This window comes from Scheffersomyces coipomensis (assembly GCF_036884675.1).
Source record: "Scheffersomyces coipomensis strain NRRL Y-17651 chromosome Unknown DFJ63scaffold_8, whole genome shotgun sequence".
NCBI classification, from domain to species: domain Eukaryota; kingdom Fungi; phylum Ascomycota; class Pichiomycetes; order Serinales; family Debaryomycetaceae; genus Scheffersomyces; species Scheffersomyces coipomensis.
Window position 1 is genome coordinate 363,991 of NW_027042899.1, and position 26,712 is coordinate 390,702.

Below are 26,712 nucleotides of genomic sequence, written 5' to 3' on the forward strand. Positions count from 1 at the left end.
ATCATAGTAAATAAAGTTGTAAATAAATTAAAAAAAGTTTCGCAATTTTTTGTAGTATCATGAAAATAATTGTTTTCTAACTAAACTATATACAATAATGATTAACCTTGAACCTCAATGAAATCTAACTCTGGATGATTCCATAATGTGTCGTGAAGATCTTTCCTATGACTGAAACCAAATGACCAAAGAGATTTTGATTTTGGAATATGTCTTCGACGATGAAACCATCTACGAGACTTCAACTTGAGATAAGAATCTTCGTCTGAAGTAGTAGAATGACTTTTAAGTGAGAAGTCGGAATTTGTAAGCTTTCTTTCCACTAAATTTAATGTAGAATTCGTTGTCGGATCTTGTAGTAAGTCAAAACTGAAACTGCTTCTCAGATCTTCTTCGTCGTCAACTAAAGTATTTATATCTAATATTTTGTGATCATTATTCTCTGTAGTATCTAAAGTTTCATGACAAGCATTCAAGGAATCTTGTTTCAGACTTGGATCGATATCATGTTCCATTAAAAAGTTATCTACTTTTGAGTTTTCATGTGTTGAATTAGGAGAACATATTTCAAGTGATACCGCCAGTTCATTTACTTTATCATTAGCTTCTCTCCTTTTAATAAGTTTATGTTCATAAATCTTGAGCTTTATATCATATCTTTTAAACAAAGTGGGAAGACATGTTTTATCAAATTTATCAACTGAAAGGGAATATATTATCATTTCATACCCGTAGCATGATCTGCTCCAAGGTTCAGAAGATGATTTACTTGATTTCATGAAGTAGTCGGTATTATTCTTTTGTCCCATACTTGGTATCTTAGGTGGAGCTTCCCATAATGTTTTTGACTCTTGGTATTTATATAACCTTTCTTTTAAGTATTCACTAATCTTCTCTCCAATATAAATGTAATTATCATCTCCAGCCTCAAATTCATAAAGAGAGTTCCTTTCAATTACTTCATCAACAATGATATCCTCTGTTACTTCTAATGTTCTTGGGGTTGTAGTTGCAATGGTGATTGAATTGAGAAAGCTTTTTGCAGTATCCGTGGATGTATATTCTTCATTTATTTCATCTTCATATTCTTCGGATTCCCCATAACTAGTTTCATTCTCGTAATCGTATGTTGCTTCATAGCTAACATCATCTAATTTGCCGCCTTCTAATAAAACCGGACACATGTGTTAAAAATAATGACAGAAATAATTCAATGACTCAGTTATACTTCAATTTGATTATAATGAAACCAAATATATGATATATACATGAAAACGGGTAAACTAAATATACATCTAATTGATTAAAATCACTTTCCGCTTTTTTGCAATTATGATCATTAACATGCGCGCTCCCATATTTTTAGCAGATCAAAATCTTTAAAATGGCCATATATAAAAAATAAAGCTTTCCTAGTTAAGAAAGCTTGGTGGGAACTATGTAAAAACAAACATTAATAGTTATAGGATAAATTAAAATCAAAAAAATATGATTATGATGCCTTCAGCCAGAGTCGAACTGACGATCTCCTCATTACTAGTGAGGTGCCTTACCAACTTGGCCATAAAGGCTATGAATATAAATGAGTTAGGAACGACCCCGGTGAGGATTGAACTCACGATCTTGAGATTAACAGTCTCACGCCTTAGCCAGCTTGGCCACGGAGTCATTTCTGGATTTGTGAAAAAAAATCTAACTCATAAAGATATCATGTCATGTGACGTGTCACATGATTTTCAAAATTTGAATTATTGATCAAAGTCCTAATTTTGATGTTAATTAATCAGAAATAAGTAACTGATTGACTTAACTATATCTAATAGAATGAGAACTTCCAAATGTTTCTTAATTATGAGATCAAATAATGATTTTTTTCCAATAATGAAATATACAATGAATTGTATGATTGTCACTTTAGTCTAATTTTGAAGTATATTTTACGAAATTATTTTTAAACTATCGGAGTTTCGATGTTGGAAATATTTAACATTCACTTTCTCTATCACATATCTCTCTAGGAAATCCATTTCATTACGTTTTTGTTAATCAATTACAAGATCTAAAGTGCGTGATTGTATTTGAATATCCCAGGATATGATTGTGTATCCTATACGTTATGCTTGGTGGCAATAAGAATCTCAATGGCAAACACATTTGCCACAATTCTACATGTATCATTTCGAATCGTAATTATTGATATATTTTCCGAATAACCGGAGGAGAAGTTATTAAGCATTTTGCAGCTATACGGCTTGGTGTAGACCAAAAAACGTTTAAAGATAAAAGAAATTAAAGCAGTGTGAAAATTAGTAATCTTCTCAATTTGTTAAGGCCGAAAAATAGTGGCCCAATTAGGCAAGTCCTACGATATATAGTCTCCTTTTGGTAATACCATTTTTTCAACTTCTATACAATTGAATATGATACTGTTAAGCTTGATACCGTTAAATCTATGAAGTCCAGAGAACTATAAATACAAGTCGATGTGACTCTTGTTGAAATAATTTTGGATAAGGAAGTATTATTAAATACAGTATTCAATACAGTATACTAACAAACACACACACACACAAACAAACAAATTAGAAATTTCAAATTAGATATGTCGCTAAAAATTTATGATTGGCCAACCGGACCTTTTCCAGCTAGAGTTAGAATTGCATTAGCAGAAAAAGGATTACTTGAACAAGTTCAATTTGAAAGAATCAATCTTTGGAAAGGTGAACATAAGACTGCTGAATTTAAGGCTAAGTTAAGTTATTCAGGTACTGTTCCAGTTCTTGAATTAGAAGATGGTACTATTATTGCTGAAGTGAATGCTATTATTACTTTCTTAGATAATCTTGATGATGACCAATCACTTACTGGTCGTACTCCTGCCCAAAAGGGTATTATTCTTAATATGACTAGAAGAGCTGAATTAGAAGTTCAAGAAGTTATTAGTACTTATTTCCATAATGCTACACCAGGATTAGGACCTGATGTTGAGATCTATCAAAACAAGGAATGGGGTTTATACCAATTAGCTAAGGGATTAAGAGGATTAAGACATTTCGATGAACTTTTACAAAAGCAACCATATGTTGCAGGTGATGAATTCTCTATGGCTGATATTGCTCTTGTTGGAGGTATGTTATTTGCTGCTATGATTGATGTTGAAGTTCCATCCGATTTGACTGCATTATTTGCATGGTATAAGAGAGTTCAAGAACGTCCTAGTGTGAAACAACAAATTGATCGTGGATTTCTTGATGGTAGTAAACTTTAGGTTCGGTAGTTATAGGTTTATGAGAGTTTTAATAATTGAATGATAGATATTCAAGACATTTCTCTTACTTCGATGGTTATATTTTTATCTGTATATAGATTATATTAATAATATCGTGAAATATATAATAAATTAAGAATAAAATTCATCAAATTTTGACTATAAAGTTGCAACTGATAACAGACGAAAAAATAAAACCAAAAATTTACCTCGTGTGTTTAAAAAAAATCAGAAGTCAAAACAAAATATCAATTATGAAGTTGTTTATAAACTGGTAGGCTTTCCGTCAAGTGGTATTTGAAAGTATGCATCATTGATGTCAATTGTACTATTGAAACGACGTTACCATCTTAGATGTTATAACAATATGTTTATTTAGGATACCAACTTACTAATCAATCTAGGTGTTACTAACGAAACAAAACATATTTAGGATTGAATTTCACTAACTTCTAGATTTATTTAAAAGCTTCAACACGGATATTCGATCAAATAAAATGACGAATTCCTGCAATGGAGCCTTCTCGAAACTCTTTAAATCTGTTATATTCGATTTTTCCACCAAACGATTCGTAGTTATCTGTGAAAAAGTTAGCAAAATCTAAATTCTATTTAGATTAATCTGTTTATAAATATACGTATATTATATTATTAATTTAATAATTAGATCATTGTAGAAGTCGATAGCGTATATTTTATTGTATAAACTGAAGCTCATCATTACACAAATAAATATACTATTTAAAATGATATGTTTAATCAGAAAAGGGGTCAGAAAAGGGGTCAATATTCACTAAAAAGTAAGTAAATCATCAATATTTAAGCGGTACTACCCTAATAATTTCTCATTATTCCAGTAACCAACTATCATATCAACCTTATTTGATTTAATTATACAAATAGTTGCAAATAAGCTGTCAAAACCGATATAAACCATGATATCTAACAATTATTGCTATAAAGATTTATGGAGATGCGGCGAATGCAGACTTTCCCAAAAACAAAAAAATGCAAATGACGTCACTGGATTCACAAAGAGATAATCCATCACCAATTACTATTAAACAATGAAACTATTGATCAATTGACAATAATAACCATGGGAACGCAACCTTTAAAATTAATAATAATCACAAGCCATGGCAGAGATAATAATATATGTAAATAGATGTAGGTAAGTTAATTGTCAACATAATAGTGTAAAACAAGATCAATAGAGATAAAAGATAAATAAAAATAATTTGTGGTAAAGTAGAATTTATTTACATTATCAAATGGTCAAGAGACAGTTAAATCACAAATGTAACAATAAACTCCCCTCTCCTATCTCTGATTAATAACGGTGTAGCTTATATGAAATGGTTTTGATTTTTTTAACGATCCTCATCACATGTGGGGTTTGATTACAATATCTACCGTAATGATAACGAGTTAGAAATAGTTAATGATATCGACCAATTCTTTACAATTCGTAATTAGACTACTAATTATACTAAATATAGTAACGATACGAATTAGCAACAACAAAATTCAACAACAACAACAAACAATGCAAATGTTGACTCCCCTTTACTTCAGTTAAGGGGAGAGTGTAATGAGGGAAAAAAAATTGGGTGAGCAGAAACACACACATTTATTTTTTTAAGGATTTTTGAGATTGGCACAGCATTTTTTTTTTTTATTTTTAATTTTTAAAATTTGATTGTTTTCGTTAATTCATGAAACTTAATTCAATTTAGGGTTACAACACTTTGGTTTAACTGGTTCTAACGTGGTCAATCAATCAATCTCAATCAATCAATCAATCAATCAATCAATTGATACTACTTTGTGGAACGATCATATAACCATACCGGCTTTGTTCTGTCTTGTCTTGTCTCATCTTCAACTGATTTCGTTTGTGCTGCTGCTCCCTTTTTACAGCATAAACCATATTTACAACCAATTTAAAATCCCCTACACAACGTAACCCAATTCAAACTAAAACAGGTTTAATCATTTTCTGTTTGTGATACCTTTACTTAGTTTACCTTGCTTTTGACTTTTTTTTAAATTTTATTTTATTATATTATATCAAAAATACAGTAAAATAAAATTTACTAAACCTCGAATATCAATAATTTGTTTTCATTCTTTATACCGTTTTTACTAATTCTATTTCCAAGATTTCACCTCCAGTCATTAAGAAACAGAGATTATCATCACCCCTTTCATCTGAAAGTGATAATCTGTCTGATACCAGTGTTAGTACTATAACTACTATAACTACTACGAATAATAATAAAGGTGATAATATCAACAACAACAACAACAACAACAATAATAATACCAACTATCCATTAATCAACGATAGTCCCAATCATATCATGGATTCTGCTGCCATATTAAAGATATTGGAAGATCCTGAGTTATTCAGACAAAAACATGAGGAAATTAGAAATGATCTTATCAGTCATATCAAATCTCAAGATTTACATACTGAAGCTTTAACCCATGAATTAGATACTTCCAAAACTGCCAATAAAGCTTTCAAACAAGCTTTAAGTGAAATAGGTACTGTTGTTATTTCAGTTGCCATGGGTGATTTATCCAAAAAAGTTGAAATTCATACCGTTGAATCAGATCCTGAAATTTTAAAAGTTAAAATTACCATTAATACTATGATGGATCAATTACAAACTTTTGCAAATGAAGTTACCAAAGTTGCAACTGAAGTGGCTAATGGTGAATTAGGAGGTCAAGCCAAAAATGAAGGTTCAGTAGGTATTTGGAGATCTTTAACTGATAATGTCAATATTATGGCTCTTAATTTAACGAATCAAGTGAGAGAAATTGCCGATGTTACACGGGCTGTAGCAAGTGGTGATTTATCAAGAAAGATTAATGTTCATGCTCAAGGTGAAATCTTACAATTACAAATGACTATTAATACCATGGTGGATCAATTAAGAACTTTTGCCTTTGAAGTATCAAAAGTGGCAAGAGATGTCGGTGTGTTAGGTATTTTAGGTGGTCAAGCTTTCATTGAAAATGTGGAAGGTATTTGGAAAGAATTAACTGATAATGTAAATGCTATGGCTTTGAATTTAACTACTCAAGTTAGAAATATTGCTAATGTTACAACGGCTGTGGCTAAAGGTGATTTATCGAAAAAAGTTACGGCTGATTGTAAAGGAGAAATTTTGAATTTGAAATTAACTATTAATCAAATGGTGGATCGTTTACAAACATTTGCGGTGGAAGTTACAACTTTATCAAGAGAAGTCGGTACATTAGGTATTCTAGGTGGTCAAGCTAATGTTCAAGATGTTGAAGGGGCTTGGAAAGCAGTGACAGAAAATGTTAATCTAATGGCTACAAATTTAACCAATCAAGTGAGATCCATCGCAACAGTTACCACGGCGGTGGCTCATGGTGATTTATCTCAAAAGATTGATGTTCATGCTCAAGGGGAAATTTTACAATTGAAAAATACAATCAATAAAATGGTGGATTCATTACAATTATTCGCTTCCGAAGTGTCGAAAGTGGCTCGTGATGTCGGTATTAATGGTAAATTAGGTATTCAAGCCCAAGTTAGTGATGTTGATGGATTATGGAAAGAAATTACTTCAAATGTCAATACCATGGCTTCGAATTTAACATCCCAAGTGAGAGCTTTTGCTCAAATTACTGCTGCTGCTACTGATGGTGATTTCACAAGATTTATTACGGTTGAAGCTTCTGGTGAAATGGATGCCTTAAAGACAAAGATTAATCAAATGGTGTTGAATTTAAGAGAATCAATTCAAAGAAATACAGCCGCCAGAGAAGCTGCTGAATTGGCTAATAGTGCTAAATCGGAATTCTTAGCTAATATGTCACATGAAATTAGAACTCCATTAAATGGTATCATTGGTATGACTCAATTATCATTAGATACTGAATTAACTCAATATCAAAGAGAAATGTTATCCATTGTTCATAATTTAGCCAATTCTTTATTAACTATTATTGATGATATTTTAGATATTTCTAAGATTGAAGCTAATAGAATGACAGTTGAACAAATTGATTTTTCATTAAGAGGAACTGTATTTGGTGCTTTAAAGACGTTAGCAGTTAAAGCTATTGAAAAGAATTTAGATTTAACCTATCAATGTGATTCTTCATTCCCTGATAATTTAATTGGTGATTCATTCAGATTAAGACAAGTTATTTTGAATTTAGCTGGTAATGCTATTAAATTCACTAAACAAGGTAAAGTTACTGTCAGTGTTCAAAAATCATTTAAAAAAGCGGAAGACTCAGAAAAGTTGTTGTTACAAGTATGTGTGAGCGACACAGGTATTGGTATTGAAAAGGATAAATTAGGTTTAATTTTTGATACTTTCTGTCAAGCTGATGGATCTACCACAAGAAAATTCGGTGGTACCGGTTTAGGTTTATCAATTTCAAAGCAATTAATTCATTTAATGGGAGGTGAAATTTGGGTGACGTCAGAATACGGTTCAGGTTCAAACTTTTATTTCACTATTGGTGTATCTCCTTCTAAGATTAGATATACTCGTCAAACTGAACAATTATTACCTTTCAGTGGTCATCATATATTATTTGTATCTACTGCTCATACCGATGAAGAATTGGAAGAAATAAGAAGTGGAATTGTTGAATTAGGTTTAAATCTTGTTATAGTTCGTGATTGTAATGATGCCAATTTAACTGAACCTGTCAAGTATGATATTATTATGATTGATTCAATTCAAACAGCTAAGATTCTTCGTTTATTAACCGAAGTGAAATATATCCCTCTTGTATTGTTACATCATTCGATTCCAGAATTAAATATGAGGGTTTGTATTGATTTGGGTATATCATCATATGGTAATACTCCATGTTCTATAACTGATTTAGCAAGCGCTATTATCCCTGCCTTAGAATCAAGATCCATTTCTCAAAATTCAGATGAATCAGTTAGTTATAATGTGTTATTGGCAGAAGATAATTTGGTTAATCAAAAATTAGCTGTCAGAATATTGGAAAAGCAAGGTCATCAAGTTGAAGTTGTTGAAAACGGTCTTGAAGCTTTTGAAGCAGTTCAAAAGAGAAGATATGATGTCGTCTTAATGGATGTACAAATGCCTGTCATGGGGGGTTTTGAAGCCACTGAAAAGATTAGACAATGGGAAAAGAAATCCAATCCAATTGATTCATTAACTTTCAGAACTCCAATTATTGCTTTAACTGCTCATGCTATGTTGGGTGATCGAGAAAAATCGTTAGCTAAAGGTATGGATGACTATGTATCAAAACCTTTGAAACCAAAGCTTTTAATGCAAACCATAAATAAATGCATCCATAATATAAATCAGTTGAAAGAACTTTCTAAACAAAACAATAATAATAGAACATCCAATTTCGCTAAGAATTTGAAGAATGGTGCTACACAAACTGGGGAAAATTCTGCCACAAATCTATTATCAATGGGATCAAGCCAATCAAATTCTAATTTAATAGGAATCGGTAATGGTAGTTATAACAATTCAAATACTAGTAATGGAAGTTTTTCAAGATCAGCCACTCCAAACTATGAAGGAGGTAAAGACACGCCGAAAATCAACAAATCTAAGTCAAATGACTTCATTCCTAATCGACCAGTAAACCTAACGGTAAACAAGAGGTCTATTACGGAAAGTTTCATTTCCGTAATAAAAATCGATGACCCTGATAATATGGAGGTTGATGATGAAAAAAAAGTTGAATATCTTGATTAATGACTAGTCGATGAATTATTTATTATAATTATATTTAATTTCTTTTGTGAGATTTGTTCGCAGTCTAGTGTGTTAAAAAAAATTGAAAAAGTTGCAATCACAATCACAATCACAATCACAAATACCTTTCTTTGCATCTTACATATCAACCTCCACCTACATCACCACCACCACCGCAATTTTAATCATCTTCGTTGAACACAATGAGTGATTCCATCGAAAATCCTCATTCTGATGATTATATGAATCATTTAGGAAACGTTAAAAAAATTGCCGCTGCTGCTGCTTCAGTTTCTGATTCCATTTCCACTGTTATTAAAGAGCTAATCAAAATAAATGGGAATATTATGAATATCAAGAATATTTTCCAAATTATTGATTCAACCACTTCAGATTTCAACAATGATTCCTCAAAATCATCAATTTCAGAAGAATTATGTATTACTACAGAAATTATCGAAAAAATAATTAAAGAGTTAAAGATAAGTAGTAAACTTTTAGATGATATTGATGCTAGTATATTTAGTGTTGGCATCGATCACTGATAAGTTAAACACTAATGGAGTTATTCTTAGTGGGATAAATTTTAGATTAGACTTCAGCAGATGGTTACTCAAGTGATGCAAATCATAGTCAAGAGCTAATCAAAATCAGCACTGCCATATCTGGAATTAATTATGAACTTTTGATCTATGCTACGACATTAGCCGGACTTAACCTAAGAATTACTTCAAAATTAAAAATTCTTTCAAATGTCTCGTCGGAATTGTAATGCTAAACAAATTATCAATAATGATTTACAGATTATCGAATCTACAATTCTCAATATTAATGATAAAATTATGATAGCAGGTAATAATTTAAGTGAAATTAATTCAAATTTACAAAATAAGGGCATACGTGGAGGTGCATTAAATGTGAATTTAGATGAAGCTCAAGCTTCATTAACCAATATAAATGAGAAGTTAAAAGAACTTGGCGACAGATTTTCAATGTCGAATAATGAATTAAGTAACAAAAAAGAAATTGTACAGCCAGAAGAAGATCAAGATGATCTTGCTTTAAATAATGATAGTGAAACTGAAGACTTGGATTTGGTTCCAGTTTTACTAGACTTTTTGGCAGCCTTAGTTACATTGCAATCAATAGTACAATCAATTTTAGATAATTCAGTCTAGAGATTGTCTACATACATTCCCTTGAATCTCAAATTATAATATTTCCTATATATAACCGTAAAATAAAAAAAATTTATTACTCTAAAAAACATTTTGTAGTTCCAGACTTATAATTTCCATATTTAGCAGTAATATCTTTTTGTTATGTATTTATTTACATAAATACCTCCAAATCATCTCCGGAATCTAGTATGTTTTGACAATTAAAAATAGGATTTCTTAACGATATATTGTCTAACATGTCTATCAATGCTACGCTCCCTATAATTGAATATGAAGTTGAACAAGATGCTATCAATGATAATCAAGAAATCCAATTACCTGATTTAGTTGATGAAGATTTAAATTTTTCAATAAATGAATGGTCAAAAATGATTGCTAAGTGTTTGCGGTTGGTAGGTTTGAAAATTTATTTTCAATTTGTTCCAAATGAAGATTACCAGTACATAGACGAGCTAAGTTTAATGGGTCCTTATTTAGTTTGTTTGGCATATGCATTACTATTTCTTCAAGTATTTCTTTATACAAACTTGAGGCCTGATGGATCATTGTCTTTCAACAATTGTATGCGTAAGCTTCTATTTATCTTTTTGACGTTTCGCTTACGTATATTTTTAGAACCTGAACGCAGAAAGCTATTTCGATACATTAAGACAGAATTAATCAGAAGAGGTATAATAAGAAGATGATTTCATTGAAGTACAGTTGCTTTATAATTTTAACTAGTTAATCTTTATTAATTTGTGATTATTTGGAAAGTTCCAATCAAGTTATTCACATAAACAATGAAAAATTAATAGTTATATGAACTGGTAGCTCGTTGCTGCTAAAATCTCAAAATTCTAGTATGCTTTTTTGATTTGAAAAAAATTCAAAGATTTGATGAATTTAATGACATAGTTTTCTAACTAAGAACCAACCAATTATGACCAACTATACTTCAAAGTACTTATCATATCCAAACAAGTCCGCCTTACTTAGCGATTTTCAAGGAAAAAAAATTCATGAATTACCAACCCCTTCTATAATAATCAACAAGGAAATTTTTGAAGTTAATTCCAATCATATGTTAGAGAATGCCCATAACTTAAAAGCAGAATTCAGAGCTCACATCAAAACTCATAAGACAATTGAAGGTTCAAAATTGCAATTAGGTACCTCCCAATGGTCTACCTCAAAGTTAATTGTGTCAACTTTAGCAGAAGCTTGGAATTTATTACCATTAGTGGAAACTGGAGTCGTAAATGATATCTTGTTTAGTTTACCAGTAGTTAAATCAAGATTAGATGAATTGGCTGATTTAGCTGGAAAAGTTCCTAATTTCAGGTTATTGTTAGATAACGAAGAGCAAGTTCATATGTTGGTAAAATATCGTGAAGAGAATCCAAGCATTAAACCATGGTCAATTTTTGTAAAAATCGACATGGGTACTCACAGAGCAGGTCTTATTAATGACAGTGTTACACTTGACAACATTCTCGTTAAGCTCTTACGATATGATAATGTCAAAGAACATGTTCAAGTTTATGGTTTCTACTGTCATGCCGGTCATTCATATTCATCAAATTCAATTTCATCAGCTAAGAAATTATTGTTTGAAGAAATCGAACATGCCAATAAAGCTGCTAAATTAGCATTAGATTTCGAACCAGATTTGACATTGACTTTATCTGTGGGAGCTACTCCAACAGCACATGCTTCTCATATACTAACTCACCAAGAATTATCTCAACATTTCAAAAATGGATTGCATGGTACTTTAGAATTACATGCTGGAAATTATCCATGTTGCGATTTACAACAATTAGCTACAGAGTGTGTCACTCAAGATAATGTTTCCATTTCTGTTTTAGCAGAAGTTGTTTCTACATATCATAGTAGAGGTGAAAAAGTCCCCGGTGAACAATTAATTAATGCCGGTGTACTTGCTATGTCAAGAGAATCAGGCCCCATAAACGGTTATGGAAAGATAGTATCACCAAAAGGATTTGATGATTGGTCTATTGGTAGACTTTCTCAAGAACATGGTATACTCGTTCCAAGTTCTGATGATTGTAAGTTTATTCCAATAGGAACAAAAGTCCGCATAATTCCACAACATGCATGTATTACAGCTGCTTGTCATCCATGGTATTTTATTGTCGATAACGAGGATACAGTTGTTGATATTTGGGTGCCCTTCAGAGGTTGGTAGAAAAAGTTATCTAAAAATGGTTAATAAAAGTTACACAATTTATAAAAGTTTATAGTCTGGGAATGTATATTTACAAGTTTAATTATTTCTATGTATAACAAGTTTAAGCTAATGCAGCTTTTGGTCTACCGATCAACTTAGCTTTTCTTGTAGCTTCATCGAAAACTCTTTGAGCAACAACGTCTTTTGGAATGTTTTCTGGATCAATGTCTTCAATGACAGATCCTGGAACATCGTACGGAACAAATGATGGTAAGAAACGATTGGTTAATGATTGTCTTTCAGACACGGAAAATATACCTGCAGTATTGATTAATCTAGAAACTTCTGTCTTTTCTTTTGGTGAAAGCACTTTATAATATTCAGTTTCTAATTTTTGAGTTATTTCCTTTTGTTTTGTTGAAACTTCTTCTGGAGTTAAATATTTGTATAATGAACCATTAACATCCAAGTTGACTTGACTTTCTATTTGATCTTTGAAAGTTAAATATTCAGATCTCTTAGTTGATTCTTCTTCTTTTGATAGCTCTCCTTTCTGTACAGATAATTTTAAGGAATAAAAGTAATTATAAGTTTCTTGAGTTTTGGCAGATTCTATGCTATGACCAGCATTAGATAATGTCAATATATTGAAGAATCTAGTAGATGCTAATTCCACATCTTTATCTGTTACGGCAAATTCCTTTTGTAAAACTTCTTTGAATTTAGTGATGGTGTCATTTTTAAAATTTTCCTTTTGTAAAGCTTTTTGTTCTAACTGAGATTGATAAAGGTATTCTTTTCTTGATTTACGGTCTTCTTCCTTTTGAGCTTGTTCAGGATCTTGCAATTCAATGTATCCAAATCTTCTCACTCTAGGTTCAAAATGTGGTATAGGTAACTTGACATCTTTTTGTAATGAAACACCAACATATTTTCTTAATGGGTGAAATGGATCCAAGTAGAATCTAACATACCCTGGTTCAACAGCATATATAGTGTGGTCGATACCAATCCTCACATTTTCTCCAGGATGGATCTTGGTACCTCTTTGTCTCATTATAATTGTACCTGGTTTAACGTAGTTACCTTCATAAGCCTTTGGACCCAATCTTCTACCAGCTGAATCATTCTTGTTGGTTTTAGAACCAGACACTCTTTTGGTAGCTGTACGAATTTGAGTCAAATTGTTATTCAAAGTAACCAAAGCCAAGCTTTGAGTTCCCGAAGAACCTCTGGCTAACCCTGCTATACTTCTTAACATTGTTGTATGATACTGCTTCTTAGTCTTCAAAGCTATAATCTTCAACAAGAAAAATTTGAAAAATTTATTTTTAATTTTTGTCTGAAAAAATATCGTGGTCGTGCGATTTTACCAAATATTCAAAATTATCAAAATTATTTATTATTACTGGAAATCTATAAAGAGACGTCTATATATAACTATACTAATCAGCTGTTGCAAAGCATCTTTCAATACTATCTGCGTTGTTACCCCACCAATTAGGCATGTTGATAACCTTTCCAGATGAGAAGATTATGAAAATTAATAATACGGTTAAGTTGTATCCAGTGTCAAATGCGGCTGCTAAAAGATAATTGTAACGTTTCCAAAGCTCATGTTTGTAACGATAAGCCCAGAACATGGTGACGGTACCACCAATGAACAGAGAAAGATATCCAGTTGATATATTACCATAGAATCCACTCATGGTTGAGAAAAATACTGTCGTATTCCATAATCTGAACTTGAGTCTTGAATTTGGGAATAATCTATGTAATCCATAGAGAATAATTGGAGCAACAACACCTAATACAAAACCATAAGGTAATATTTTATAGTTTTCAAATAATCTCTTTGGACCAAGAATAACATATTGGACTGCATTTGTATTATAAGATCTGATAGATTGGCCTGTCCATTGATGTAATGGATCTACTTTATTACCATTCAAGAAATCCATTTTAGTATTCAACACCCATCTTAAAGCAGCATAATTAATAGGAACTCCAATTAACTCCCCAAATATTTGAGAAAAGAATACAGCCTTAGGTGGTAAGTGCATATAATGGCCTATTTTTTGATCTTGTAAAATGTATTGTGCTCTATACCAAGCATCACCAGCAATAGCACCATAAACAGTTGCACCAACTGGATGTCTAGAAGCTCTATTTTGAATCATATATCCGTATAATAATTCATTAAATGTCCCAATAGCTAATTGGAAATTTGAAAGTGCATATAACCAAGCCAATGGAGTAACAATGACAGCACCAAATGCAATTCCAATAACCATAGCCCACCAAGGCATGAATAATTTCCCAGTTGCAAAGATAACCAACAAAGTTATGAATGAAGCTAAAAAGAGAACAATATACCATAATTGTGGAACTTCTTGATATTTTGCTTGTAATTTATTAAGTCTATCAGTGTATTGTTCATTAATTGATAAAGTTGAATCGTTAGTCTTTCTAGCTTTAAAAGAAGCAACAAGTTTTTTAAAAGAATTACCCATAGTTCCATATCCGAATAATACGACCCAAATAATACCACTGATATAGGAAGCATAATCAAAAAACATATTCCAAGCTTGTTGTGCTCCAATATGGACACTACCTAATTCGGCATAAACAGTTTCATTCAATCTAAGATCAGGTGTCAACAACTGATTAGTTGGGTAAAGGGTTCCATTACCCATGAATAAACTATTAGACATTAAACCATATTTGAATTCAGTTAAATTACCCCATTTAGCAGCAGGAATTAAAACCCAAGCACCAATTACAAAGGCAATAAATTGAATCACTTGAATCCAATAAGGAGAAAGCATAATAGCTGAAGTTATATTGGACCAATCTAAAGTAAAGTTTAAGAACCCCATCCCACCTAAACCAGATCCAACAAAGTTTGCTGTCTGGTTCTTTGGTGCAACCCAACATAAGAATGCTAATGAAGAGACCATAGGGAAAATATATTCGGGGAAGAATTCCCAAATTGCCATACCAATAAGAGCAATGAAAAAGACTTTCATTTGTTTTGAACCTAATTTGGAATCAGCATCTGATTTGCTTTGAGTTTGAAACAAAGTAGTTTGCATTAAAGCTTGAGGCCAAACAAATTGTGGATCATAAATCAAGAAGTTTCTTGCAATAGCAGCATATGAATAACCTACGAAAACAATTGCCCACATATAGAAAATAGCAATTGCAGGGTGAACTTTTTCTCCATAATAAATTTCAGCTAATGAAAGTGGAGTAGTACCTTGATTTCCGGTTGCACCACTACTAGCAGTAATAGTAACTAAAGCAGTTTCTTTAATAGACCAAGGACCAGGATTAAGATTGAATTTAAATCCTCCAAATACTCTAATTTCCTTTTTAGGTAACACTTTTGCTAACCACTTACCAGACCAATGTGAAGCAATTTGGACAAAGAAAATGGAATAAGCAGCTGAAGTAGTACGATAGGAATTCATAGTAGAAATAAATGCACCTGGAATAATGAAGATGACTGCTAAGACAAAGTAACGGAAAGTCAATACTGGAAGTGTAGAATCATCTTCTAAGGGAACTATTTCTCTAACGATTCTTGGTAATTCTAAGACATCAGCATCTTCAAGTTCTGAACTATTGGAACTTTCGGTATCTTCTTGCTTTTCTCTAACACCATCATCCAGGAGAACTTCCTTTTCAGTTTCAATAACAGTGATATTCTTATCTGACGATCTATTTCTAGAAAAGAGTTTAGATACAGACATTTTTGATTGATAAATTAACACAAATAACTAAAAACTTGAAAATAGTTGCAACTGAGCCAAATAGTTGGCTTAAATATAGGAACACTTTATTCATACATATGTAAGCCAATTAAGTTGAAAGGTACGAACAAGCCACTCTTCTAACTTCAATGGGGACTATTCGTTAAGCCGTTCTACTAGCAGGCTGACAAAGTGAAGAGAATACAAGGGTTAATACATTAACATTAAACAATGCCTCGAAATTGCCATTTCACGTGAATAGATCTAGAGTTTCGAAGTGTCATAAAGTTGACTCGTATTGTTACCCTTACAAGAATAATATGCATTTTTTTACGGATTTATTTGTGTTTAGAAGGATTAATGGGGATATATTGAAGTATATTTAGAAGTAAGGTTACAGTTTTATTTTGCCGCAAAAACTAATTACTTTTGCCAAGAATTCGTAACTGTGGCAGAAAATTTAAGGTATGGAAAAATTTGCGCTAACAAGGGAGACAGGGAGAAAATGCCTTAATTACAAATTATAATTATAAAATTATCAGCTACAATTAATTCAAAAGTTTGTTGAAGTAAAAATCAATTTTAATGTGTCATTAATATACTATAAGAGTATTTATCAGAGAAGCCAGGGTTGCAAAAATTAAAAGAATCTATAAGGCTTTTGCAAAATGTTTTAAAGTTTCAAGGGCTAATAAATGGTCTTCTTCTTGAGCTAAACCACTAATAGTCAAAGTTCCAATGACACTGTCAAGGTTGGTAAGTCTGATTGGAACACTTCCACCATGAGTAGCGTAATCGAAGACTGGAACGAAAAGAGCTTCTTCAATTGGAACATTTTTGATTCTTAATTTTTGTCCAATATAGAAACTTGATTTACCCCATCTGTTAACGACATTGATTTTTCTATCAACCCATTTTTCATTATCAATGGTGGCACCAGATGTAGTGGCGCTGTGGAATAAGACTTGACCAGAAGCTAATCTGATATCTATTAAGATAGCCCTAGTAGGATATTTTTCAAGACCTACGTTTCTAGCATAAGTACCAATTTCCCATGCAACATCAGCATTAAATTTGCTTAAAGTGATTTCTGAACCTTCTAATTGATCTAATTGATCTAAGGAATATGTATATAATTCTTCAGCCATTGTAATTGTAATGATATATGATACGATTTGTGAGTGTAATTTGGTATAAACAATGTAATTTTTCAATTTCGTGTTCTTTACCGGATAATTTATATAGTTCCATGGTGAGGTGGTGGTGGGTGGTGAGAGCTGGTAAGGTAATTGCGTAGAGTGGGGGAGGGGATCAAAAGTTTCCCCCACGCGTCTAAAGTTGGGAGCGAGATTAATTCCATTTACGACGGGATCATATCCTAAATGGTATAATCGAATAATAACGGTAATTAATGTAATTATATAACCCTATGAAATAGTCTACTTAACGGCAACATGATGTTGATGAACTCTTCCAGCAATTGTGTGTTCGTTATGAACTTCTTTTTCCTCTTGTTTATCATCTTCATCCAATAAGATCCAATCCTCAAACCCATCGGAGAACTCCCTTTGTAATCGTTTTTCAATATTAATAAGTTTCTTCTCTGATTTAATAATTTTATCGAATTGATTCAATTCTTCATCAGTTACTAAACATGAATCTAAGAGTTTTGTGATGTTTTGAGAGTCAATACCTAATCCAATGAAAACAATTTCATTTCTTCTATCTCCATACTTTTGTTTCAATTCTTGTTTAATTAATTTTGCAGCTTCTTTTGTAGTTGGAGGAATTCCAATAATATCAAACCATGGAATACCACCATTAATTGTCAACATTGATCCAGCCGAAGACCATTCTCCTCGATTGATGTATCTAGAGGCTAACCAGATGAATCCTTTAGATCTTAAGACAGGACCAAGAGCAGATTTCTTCTTATTTCTAATATATTCATTCTCACTTATTCCATTTTCAATTTCATCTTCTTCGTTAGTTTCTTCTTCCTCGGATTCTTCTTCTTCTTCTTCCGTAAGTGTCTGTTCTGTTAATTCTTTGGCCTCATTTGTTAATTGCTCTTGATTCATGCTACTACGCTCAAGAATAACAAACTTATCTTTAATTAAATCAAAAAGTCTTTCGGGATGAAATGGCCTTTTTGCTTGATAAACAAAATTATTAATTCCATATTCTTCAGTTTCTGGTTTTGGAGTCAATACATTCTTCTTCTTAGCTCCAAATCCCTCTCTTATGGTCATCTCATTTAAACTTTGTAACCAACCAGCGGATAATTGAGCTTTCTCAAATTCATACAATTTAGTATTCACAACATCTTTAATATCCACTTTGGAATAGTTGGTTTTAATTATCTTTGCAATTGGATTCAAGGTTTTGATTGCTTTTTCAATTTTCTTCAACTTACTACCAGAAACAGTCGCAACCTTGTTGATGATAATAACATTGGCAAATTCAATTTGATCAATTAATAAATCAGTTATAGTTCTTTCTTGTTCACCAGAACCATGATCTCCAAATCTATCAATTAAAAAGTCAGTAGTCTCCAAATTATTAAAGAAGTTTAAGGCATCAACAACAGTGACACAAGTATCTAATTTAGTAAGTTTGTTCAATCCCCCACTTTTAACTATCTCTTTCAAGATATTTGATTCATTTTCATCTATTTCATCCAGAGTTTCTAAAAGCATCTCAGTAAATTCGGTTGTGAAAGTTTCTGCCACTTGCATAGGTTCTGAAATACCAGTGGATTCAATAACGATATATTGGAATGCCTTTGATTTAGCCAATGCAACTAATTCCTCCAACAAATCTCCTCTTAATGTACAACAAATACAACCGTTTTGCAACTGGATTAATTTCTCTTCTTTATTAGTAACTTTATGATTTTGAAGTAAAGCAGCATCAATATTTAACTTAGACACATCATTGATAATGACAGCTATTTTCAATCCATGCTTTGCAGTTAATATATGTTCTAATAATGTGGTTTTACCACTTCCTAAAAACCCAGAAAGTAAGGTAATTGGTATAGGACCTAATCTTCTCAAAAACATCACTGATACTTTCAGTTTTTCAATTTTAATGTGCATGTATTCAATGGATACATTTCAGTCTATTTATAGGGATAAGGTGATACCCTTGAAGTTATTATCTATTCACCTTATCTAGGTCTATTAATTTGCAGTTACTATATAGAAACAATACTTATTTTTAACACTAATGCCATTGGCTAGGACAACCACTAAAGTTGCATTTTTAATTTTTGGGCGCAAAATTTTTTGATTATAACTACTACTGTCGCATTTCAACGTTTTTAATAAAAATAATATACATTATGAGCCTATGAAATATAAATATATATATTGGACTCACCAGATAGTTTGATCCCATCTTACGATTTCTAGAGATTGTTGATGTACATCCTTTTGTGCCTTCTTTCTCATATAGAATATCGGACAATCTTTATTCGAGCATAAAACTTCTTGATGTAATGATCCTTGACATCTTTGACATTCTGTCCATAATCTAGAGAATTTATTCTCCAAATAATTCATTTGTGATAAGGCATTACCATATAATCCTGGTCCTCTACCTTCTCTTATACAATTTGGACATAATGCACCATGATTATCAGCTTTTAATGGAGTCTTACAATAGACACAAACCTCAGTCTTCGTGGCAAATCTCATAAGACCACCAGTCTTTGGAGCTGAGAGTTTGATGGTTCTAGTATGAGCACCTGCTAACAATTCCTTGGTTTTAGATTCACCTAATATTGGAACGAAAATTCTTTCTAATGGTTTGGTTAATTGATTATCAAGATAGTATTTGACATCTATTGGTAAGGAATTCTCTAACACATATAAAGGATCTTCTGATTTTTCATAAGCTTTGTCACTTCCTGAATTAATAATGACATAGGCAACACGATCACCTAAAGCTGGAGCAGAACCAGCATCTCTTTTTCTCATTCTTTCAGCCAATTCAACATGGGCTTGTTTACCAGCATATTCATGTTTGGCGTAGGCCTTTGTAATAACTAATTGTGATAAATCAATTCTGTTTTGCAATAAATCGGCAATAGTTTGTTTGACAAATCGACAAGCTTTCTCCACATCTCTATCTTCTAATATGAATTCTAAGACTTTGGTAATAACATTTTGAACTAATCGACAATTATCTCTTCTAACGGTTTCAATACCTTTAGTATCCATCTTATCAAACTTATCAGGTCTAGTCCAGTATAAACCAGCATATCTCTTTTTGTTGATTAATAAATAGGGGAAATAAACCTTCTCGAATTCTAAGTTGATTGGTTTTTTAAACTTGGTAGACACAAATTTAGCTGCTTCTTCACCTAATTTCATACAAGTTTCTAAATCTTGATAACCGAATTTAACCATAACTGAATCAGTATCACCATAAATAACTTGTGCATCATAAGGATGACCATTCTTTTTCGAATAGAATTCTTGAACTTCATTCTTTGTCTTTTCAATCATTTCTCTACCGAAAGCAGTAACTGATGAAGATATTTGTAAACATGGTAATTTACCAATAGTAGCCCCTGTGAATCCATAAACCGAATTGGCAGAAATCTTTAATGCTAATTGTCTACCATTAAGAACATCTCTTTTAAATGGATCTGTTTCTTTCTTTAAATCCGCTTTAGCTTTCTTTCTAGCTGTAAGCAATTCATTTAAAATGGTAGGTAATATACCTTGTCTTTTATTGTCCTTTATGAAATAATCCCCATTTGGAGTTTTTGTATAATCATCTTCTGTCAAGTTGAATGCAGCAATGGATTGTCTATTAAGTAATGTAGTGTAACATAAGTTATGAGCCATCATAATGGAAGGATATAACGAACTGAAATCCAAAGTGGCAATTGGAACATCATAATAACCTCTCAGAGGTTCAATAACTGTGGCACCTTCATATTCTTCGTTAGTGCCTTCAGATTTCATATTTGGAATAACGATATCTTCTTCCAAACATTTTCTGAACAATTGCGAAATAACTTTAATTTGTTGACCTCTTGAAAGTAAGTATGAAAACGGAACACCAGTGACTCTTGCCATTTCTGTATAATTAACAAGACACATAAGCTTATCCAACAATCTTAAAGGTAAATATGCATCCTTCAAACAATAAACAGCCAACCTTCTTCTAGTTTCCTTTGTACCATTCTGTAAATCAGTAATAATCGAATGCTGCACATCTTCTTTCTGCTCTCCTAAGAAATGTGCTGATACTGAATTCAAAGTATAAGATCTAAGCTTATATTCTCTTTGAATAAATTGTAAAAGATCTAATTGCATTCTACCGTCGATATTGACAACTTTATTCTCTCTGGTACCATATGCTCTTGAACTGAAAGTTGAATCTTTAACTTCTTGCCTTACAGTCTTTAATCTTCCAAAGTATGGAAATCTATTAACACCCAATGCTTTGGCTCTATCAAGAAGATAAGGAATATCGAAATTAGCAGTATTATACCCAATAATGACATCAGCATCTACTTGAACCACAAAATCACGCCAATGAGTAAGCATATCTCCTTCTTTTTCATGCTCAAAGATTTGAGATCCAATGATTGAAGAACATGTATTCACCGTGAATACATTTCTCACAAATGGTCTTGATTCCCCATATCTCAGAACAACATTAGCAATTTGAATGACTGAATCATGTTCAGCTTCAGGAAAGATACCTTTTCTACCTGCACATTCGATATCAAATGATAAGATTCTAAGAGGTGCCATTTTCAACCATTCACCTTCAGGTGCATGCGATATTAAATCCTTATAATCGATGGAACATTCTATTTGACAAGTGGAAATACTGATATCAGGAGAAACCACTTGATATGTAGTCTTTGGTAAGGTGATCCACGACATTCCTGTTATTTTACAATCAATCATCAATCTTAATACATAATTAATATTATCAAATGAAACACTTTGAGGAGGAAATAAATTTTCAAATCTGACTTCACCTCTTTCAAAGGCACCTCTTATTTTGGTTATATTTTTAGTGTTATTAACATAGACTTGAAAGAATTGAGTCTTTATATTATTATTGAACCCCCAAATCGATTCTTTCAACTTTATACCCACATCTTTTACACCATCATAATTTTCCTTTAAATAACTGGTAAATCGAGCCAAATGTTGATTTTGAACAAACCCTTTTGGAACAGGAACGTAAAAATAATGAACAAATCCGGTAACATTACATAATACTGAATAACCTTCTTCAGTAACACCAAAGAATCTTGCATATGTATCATCTCCACTATAATATTCTTCAGCATCTAATTGTTGAAAAGAGATATCATAGGTATCACTACTAAAGCCTGCGGGTATTCGTGGTCTTGACCAGTTTTGATCTTCTTCCAGACCCAACTCCTTAGCACTTTCAGTCATATTCAAAAGTTCTCTTTCGAATTCTGATGGTTCTTCAGTACCATTTGGTCTTCTCACCTTCTTTAGTAATTGTTGTTGAGAAGGCGTGAGCTCAATGGTTGACGATACTGATTGAGACCCAGCAGGCAATGAATGAGCCTGAGTATCATTATGTCTCTTAGTCTGTGACATTACTACTGAACTTTCTTGTGAATGTAAATACCTGTTGTTGCTGACATATGGTTAAAGATTGATTTGAAAATGATGATGGTCTTCTTTATTTAGTTAGTACGCGGACGCGTGTGTAACCAGTAGAAATTATGATTTACAGGTTTTATTTACAGTTAAAATTTAAAATTTACAGTTTGATACATATTGTAGTAGTATTATATTCAGCCCTATATTAGATGTTATTAAACTAACAATTCAGGCAATCATGCTCAGAAGTGAATTTTGCTGGATTGAAGTTTATCCACAAATGGATATCAAAAGAGGTACTTTCTATCTCTCTCTATTTATCCCATTCCGTTCTAATCAGAGTTCAATTCTAAGATAAGATCTGTCGTTCTCTCTACATATCACATATCATCCACTTTTCCTCTTTAAAATATATATAGAATAGGGATATAATACTAATAAATCATGTATGTAAATCATTCCTTATCTTCACAAGACATTAATAATTGATATGGAATTTGTGGTAGCGCCTTCATAAACACGAAATTTTTGATTTTGTGTTATTATTTACCAAATCACCGTTAAAAAAATTGTATCATAAATTTTAAAGATATCAATTTACAACCAAAACTTAAGGGCAACATCACTGTTATTGTTCTTTCAATCATAGTTCATGATAGATGACCATGTCAAGTTTTTCCTTTTCCAATGATGATTCACTGAGTGATATGTATAACTTCCAATCTCCCAACCATCTGGTAAAATCTCCATCTAGTATCAGTTACAAAGTCGGTAACGATAACCATGCCAAGTCTAACAACATAAAGGTTGTTTGTCGATTTAGACCAGATAACGAAGTAGAGAATCGTACCAGAACCAATAATGAATGCTGTTTTCGTATTCCAAATCCTCATACTGTCATTTTTGACGTTAATGAAGTTTCAAATCAATTCACTTACGATAGAGTGTTTAACGAGGATGCTAATCAAACTGACGTATATACATATTCCATTTCTCAAACAGTGGACGATTTCCTCAATGGTTATAATGGTTGTGTTTTAGCTTATGGACAGACTGGTAGTGGGAAATCATACACCATGTTAGGTAAACACAGTGAATCCGAAAAAGGTTTAATTCCAAGAATTTCTGAAGATATATTCGATAGGATTAATAGTTCTTCATCTGATATGGAATACGTTGTTAGTGTATCATTCTTTGAAATTCATAAAGAACAGATCAAAGACTTGATAGTGCCCACCACAAAGAATCCCCATGATACAGCCAAATATACTATACATGAAGATAAAATAAGAGGTGTTTATATAGAAGGATTATCTCATGCATTTATATCATCCCATGAAGAATTATATCACATATTAATCGACGGTTTGAAATCAAGATCAACTGTTTCAACAGGCATGAATTTAGAATCATCGAGATCTCATGCTATATTTCAAATTAAGTTAACCCAAACCCATTCTCAAACTGGGGTAACTAAAAACTCACAATTATTCCTTGTTGATTTAGCAGGATCAGAAAAAGTGGATAAATCAAATGCAACAGGCCATACTCTAGAAGAAGCTAAAAAGATTAATAGCTCTTTATCATCCCTTGGAAATGTTATTAATGCTTTAACTGACCAAAAATCAACTCATATACCATATCGTGATTCAAAGTTAACTCGTATACTTCAAGAATCAATTGGAGGAAACTCAAGAACCACTTTGATTATCAACTGTTCATCATCCGGGTTAAATGAACTGGAAACTTTAAATTCATTAAGATTTGGAACGAGGGCTAAAACCATCAAAAATTCAGCTCATATTAATACGGAATTAAGTTCGTCTGCTTTAAGATATAAGCTAAGTCAACTAGAACAAATCAATGATCAAAATCAAATATATATAAGAGAATTAGAAAAGGAATTACATAAGTATGAAAATGGATCTGTCATTGAACATCCCAACACTCCTTCTAAAGATTTCAAATCTCGCTTACCGCAACCAATAGCTTCATCACCCAATCGTAATAAACATTTGCACGAAGAACTTACCAGGAAAGATAGAAAGATTGAAGAACTTGAGAATGAGATTTTAAATATGAAAATGGAAAAATTAAGAACAGCCCATAATGAAGAATCAAAATTATTTTCATTGGAAAATACTCTTCATAAAATAAGTGATAAATTGAATGATGTAGAGTTAGTTAATATCAATTTGAAGAAACACCTTTTAATCAGTGAGAAGATCATTGAATCTAGAGATGCTAAAATCAATCAATTGAAGAGTGTATTGAATGAACAACAAAAGATGATCTATAAGGAAGCATCAGGCTTTAAGAATAAATTAGAGGAATTGAAATTTACCATCGATAAGTTACATAATTCAAAAGAAGAACCTCAAGATATAAGTTTACATTCAGTACTTGAAGAAAAAGAGAATATATTCATTGGTGAAAAGAATACTTCCATCAATTTTCAAAAAGAATTATCAATGGTTAATGAAATGTTAGAGGAAACTCGTACGAAATCAAGCGTGCTTGGTTCAAGTTATCTTTCACCTGATAGATCAAGCGTTATAGATAATTTAATTGGTAAAGAATCGCCAAAATTAGGACTTAATTTAAATATTATTAAACCAGTTAGAGGTGGTCATGGTAAATAGGATGTATAGAAAATATACATAAACATATAAAAATATTCAAAATTTGGATAAACTTTGGGTACCTACTAAATATAATCCACCATCAATAGGTAAACTAATCCCAGTGATATAGTTTGATTGTTTACAACAAAGAAAAAGAACAGAATTTTGTATGTCTGACATTTTCCCATACCTTCCAAGAGGATTACCACTAGTTAATTCTTCGCTATTATTAGTCACCAATGATTTTGACATTTTAGTAGGGAAAATACCAGGAGCAATCACATTAACATTGATATTACGACGACCAAATTGATAAGCAAAGTTCTTACCTAAATGAGAAACAGCAGCTTTAGATGCTAAATAACCATACGTACCTCCGAAATCAGTAGCAACTGAAGCAGCAACCGATGAGACAATGACAATTCTTGATGGATCTTGATAATTACCCGACTGTTCAAGTAATGGAGCAAATAACTTGACACAATGGAAAACTCCAACCACATTTAAATCTAAAACTTTCTTTACGGCTGATATAGGATGCTTATAAAATGTTTCTCCATAAGCTGCACCAGCATTAGCAATTAAGATATCTAATTTTGAAATTTTAGAACTAATCTCAGAAAAGAATCTTTCTAAATCCTTTTCATCAGCTATATTACAAGCTATAGCAATAACATCAACTGTTTTACCATTTTTCTGAGCAAGAGATTCAAGTTCACTTTTAGCCTTATTGCAAGCATCTTGCTTTCTTGAAGTTATAATGATTTGACTGGCACCGTTTAAAACAAATGATTCAGCAATATGGTAGCCTAACCCTCTAGTACCACCAGTTATTAAGGCAACTTTGCCATCGACGTTGATATCTACCATTTGATTGAATTGACTTTTAAGGCCACTTTGATATGATCAAGATTGAAATCTAATTGATATTAAACTAGTTTGAAATGGCAATCATTAGACTTCACTTCACATGCTGAAATGGGATCTTTTATGTGGGGAACAAACTGAACTGTCAAATCGGTCACGTTCAAAAAGTCACATGACATTGGTTAAAGCCATGATAAGATAAAAGATGAAGTAAATAGGTGGAAATGACTTGCAATTAACCTAAATTTTACATTTTACTTCATATTAATAAAGTCTATCTTTTATACCATTCAATAGTTTGACTATGATCATTACTAATAACATCTCATGATCATCCATATCATTATCATCTTGGTCTACAGTTAAGGGAAACGCGTATTTAATTTAAGCAGCATACATTTTTTGGTATCAGCACACACACCACCAGACACCACAAAAAGAAGTCGAAAAATATACACATAAAAAAATTTGAAC

General features: G+C 31.9%; 12 protein-coding genes and 2 non-coding genes across 14 annotated transcripts; 5 read left to right on the top strand and 9 right to left on the bottom strand. All coding sequences in view use genetic code 12, as the record gives it.

Moving 5' to 3' along the window:
* Positions 1 to 31: 31 nt before the first annotated feature.
* DFJ63DRAFT_248859 (uncharacterized protein) lies at positions 32 to 1,675 on the bottom strand. Its single transcript, XM_064904390.1, has 2 exons — positions 1,596 to 1,675; positions 32 to 1,570 (listed from the first exon to the last, which is right to left on the bottom strand). The coding sequence occupies exon 2, from the start codon at positions 1,182 to 1,184 to the stop codon at positions 102 to 104; it is 1,083 nt and encodes a 360-aa protein (XP_064759706.1). The 5' UTR covers positions 1,185 to 1,570; positions 1,596 to 1,675; the 3' UTR covers positions 32 to 101.
* On the bottom strand, positions 1,499 to 1,571 carry DFJ63DRAFT_t128. Its single transcript has one exon. It is a non-coding gene; the product is annotated as a tRNA-Thr (tRNA).
* Positions 1,595 to 1,668, bottom strand: DFJ63DRAFT_t127. The gene has a single exon. It is a non-coding gene; the product is annotated as a tRNA-Asn (tRNA).
* A 927-nt stretch (positions 1,676 to 2,602) lies between the features above and the next one.
* Positions 2,603 to 3,268, top strand: DFJ63DRAFT_315618 (glutathione S-transferase family protein; the record flags this gene model as incomplete). Its single annotated transcript, XM_064906583.1, has 1 exon — positions 2,603 to 3,268. One exon carries the CDS (start codon positions 2,603 to 2,605, stop codon positions 3,266 to 3,268), a length of 666 nt encoding a protein of 221 aa, XP_064759707.1.
* A 2,296-nt stretch (positions 3,269 to 5,564) lies between these two features.
* Positions 5,565 to 9,208, top strand: NIK1 (Nik1p). Its single transcript, XM_064907284.1, has one exon. The coding sequence runs from the start codon at positions 5,635 to 5,637 to the stop codon at positions 9,019 to 9,021; it is 3,387 nt and encodes a 1,128-aa protein (XP_064759708.1). The 5' UTR covers positions 5,565 to 5,634; the 3' UTR covers positions 9,022 to 9,208.
* Positions 9,209 to 10,438: 1,230 nt separating this feature from the next.
* DFJ63DRAFT_315622 (uncharacterized protein) lies at positions 10,439 to 10,888 on the top strand (the record flags this gene model as incomplete). Its single annotated transcript, XM_064906584.1, has 1 exon — positions 10,439 to 10,888. The coding sequence occupies one exon, from the start codon at positions 10,439 to 10,441 to the stop codon at positions 10,886 to 10,888; it is 450 nt and encodes a 149-aa protein (XP_064759709.1).
* A 48-nt stretch (positions 10,889 to 10,936) lies between these two features.
* DFJ63DRAFT_249182 (putative serine dehydratase domain-containing protein) lies at positions 10,937 to 12,727 on the top strand. Its single transcript, XM_064904406.1, has one exon. The coding sequence runs from the start codon at positions 11,125 to 11,127 to the stop codon at positions 12,391 to 12,393; it is 1,269 nt and encodes a 422-aa protein (XP_064759710.1). The 5' UTR covers positions 10,937 to 11,124; the 3' UTR covers positions 12,394 to 12,727.
* MRP7 (mitochondrial 54S ribosomal protein bL27m) lies at positions 12,445 to 13,728 on the bottom strand. The gene has a single exon (XM_064904405.1). It carries the CDS (start codon positions 13,634 to 13,636, stop codon positions 12,497 to 12,499), a length of 1,140 nt encoding a protein of 379 aa, XP_064759711.1. The 5' UTR covers positions 13,637 to 13,728; the 3' UTR covers positions 12,445 to 12,496.
* DFJ63DRAFT_248891 (OPT family oligopeptide transporter) lies at positions 13,729 to 16,455 on the bottom strand. The gene has a single exon (XM_064904391.1). It carries the CDS (start codon positions 16,128 to 16,130, stop codon positions 13,821 to 13,823), a length of 2,310 nt encoding a protein of 769 aa, XP_064759712.1. The 5' UTR covers positions 16,131 to 16,455; the 3' UTR covers positions 13,729 to 13,820.
* DFJ63DRAFT_248979 (uncharacterized protein) lies at positions 16,456 to 17,682 on the bottom strand. Its single transcript, XM_064904404.1, has one exon. It carries the CDS (start codon positions 17,276 to 17,278, stop codon positions 16,781 to 16,783), a length of 498 nt encoding a protein of 165 aa, XP_064759713.1. The 5' UTR covers positions 17,279 to 17,682; the 3' UTR covers positions 16,456 to 16,780.
* On the bottom strand, positions 17,570 to 19,195 carry DFJ63DRAFT_290439 (uncharacterized protein; the record flags this gene model as incomplete). Its single annotated transcript, XM_064905314.1, has 1 exon — positions 17,570 to 19,195. One exon carries the CDS (start codon positions 19,193 to 19,195, stop codon positions 17,570 to 17,572), a length of 1,626 nt encoding a protein of 541 aa, XP_064759714.1.
* Positions 19,196 to 19,371: 176 nt separating this feature from the next.
* POL3 (DNA-directed DNA polymerase delta) lies at positions 19,372 to 23,074 on the bottom strand. Its single transcript, XM_064904392.1, has one exon. It carries the CDS (start codon positions 22,739 to 22,741, stop codon positions 19,511 to 19,513), a length of 3,231 nt encoding a protein of 1,076 aa, XP_064759715.1. The 5' UTR covers positions 22,742 to 23,074; the 3' UTR covers positions 19,372 to 19,510.
* Positions 23,074 to 25,407, top strand: KIP4 (Kip4p). The gene has a single exon (XM_064904403.1). It carries the CDS (start codon positions 23,407 to 23,409, stop codon positions 25,387 to 25,389), a length of 1,983 nt encoding a protein of 660 aa, XP_064759716.1. The 5' UTR covers positions 23,074 to 23,406; the 3' UTR covers positions 25,390 to 25,407.
* DFJ63DRAFT_248896 (SDR family NAD(P)-dependent oxidoreductase) lies at positions 25,408 to 26,522 on the bottom strand. Its single transcript, XM_064904393.1, has one exon. It carries the CDS (start codon positions 26,239 to 26,241, stop codon positions 25,426 to 25,428), a length of 816 nt encoding a protein of 271 aa, XP_064759717.1. The 5' UTR covers positions 26,242 to 26,522; the 3' UTR covers positions 25,408 to 25,425.
* Between the last annotated feature and the right edge of the window lie 190 nt (positions 26,523 to 26,712).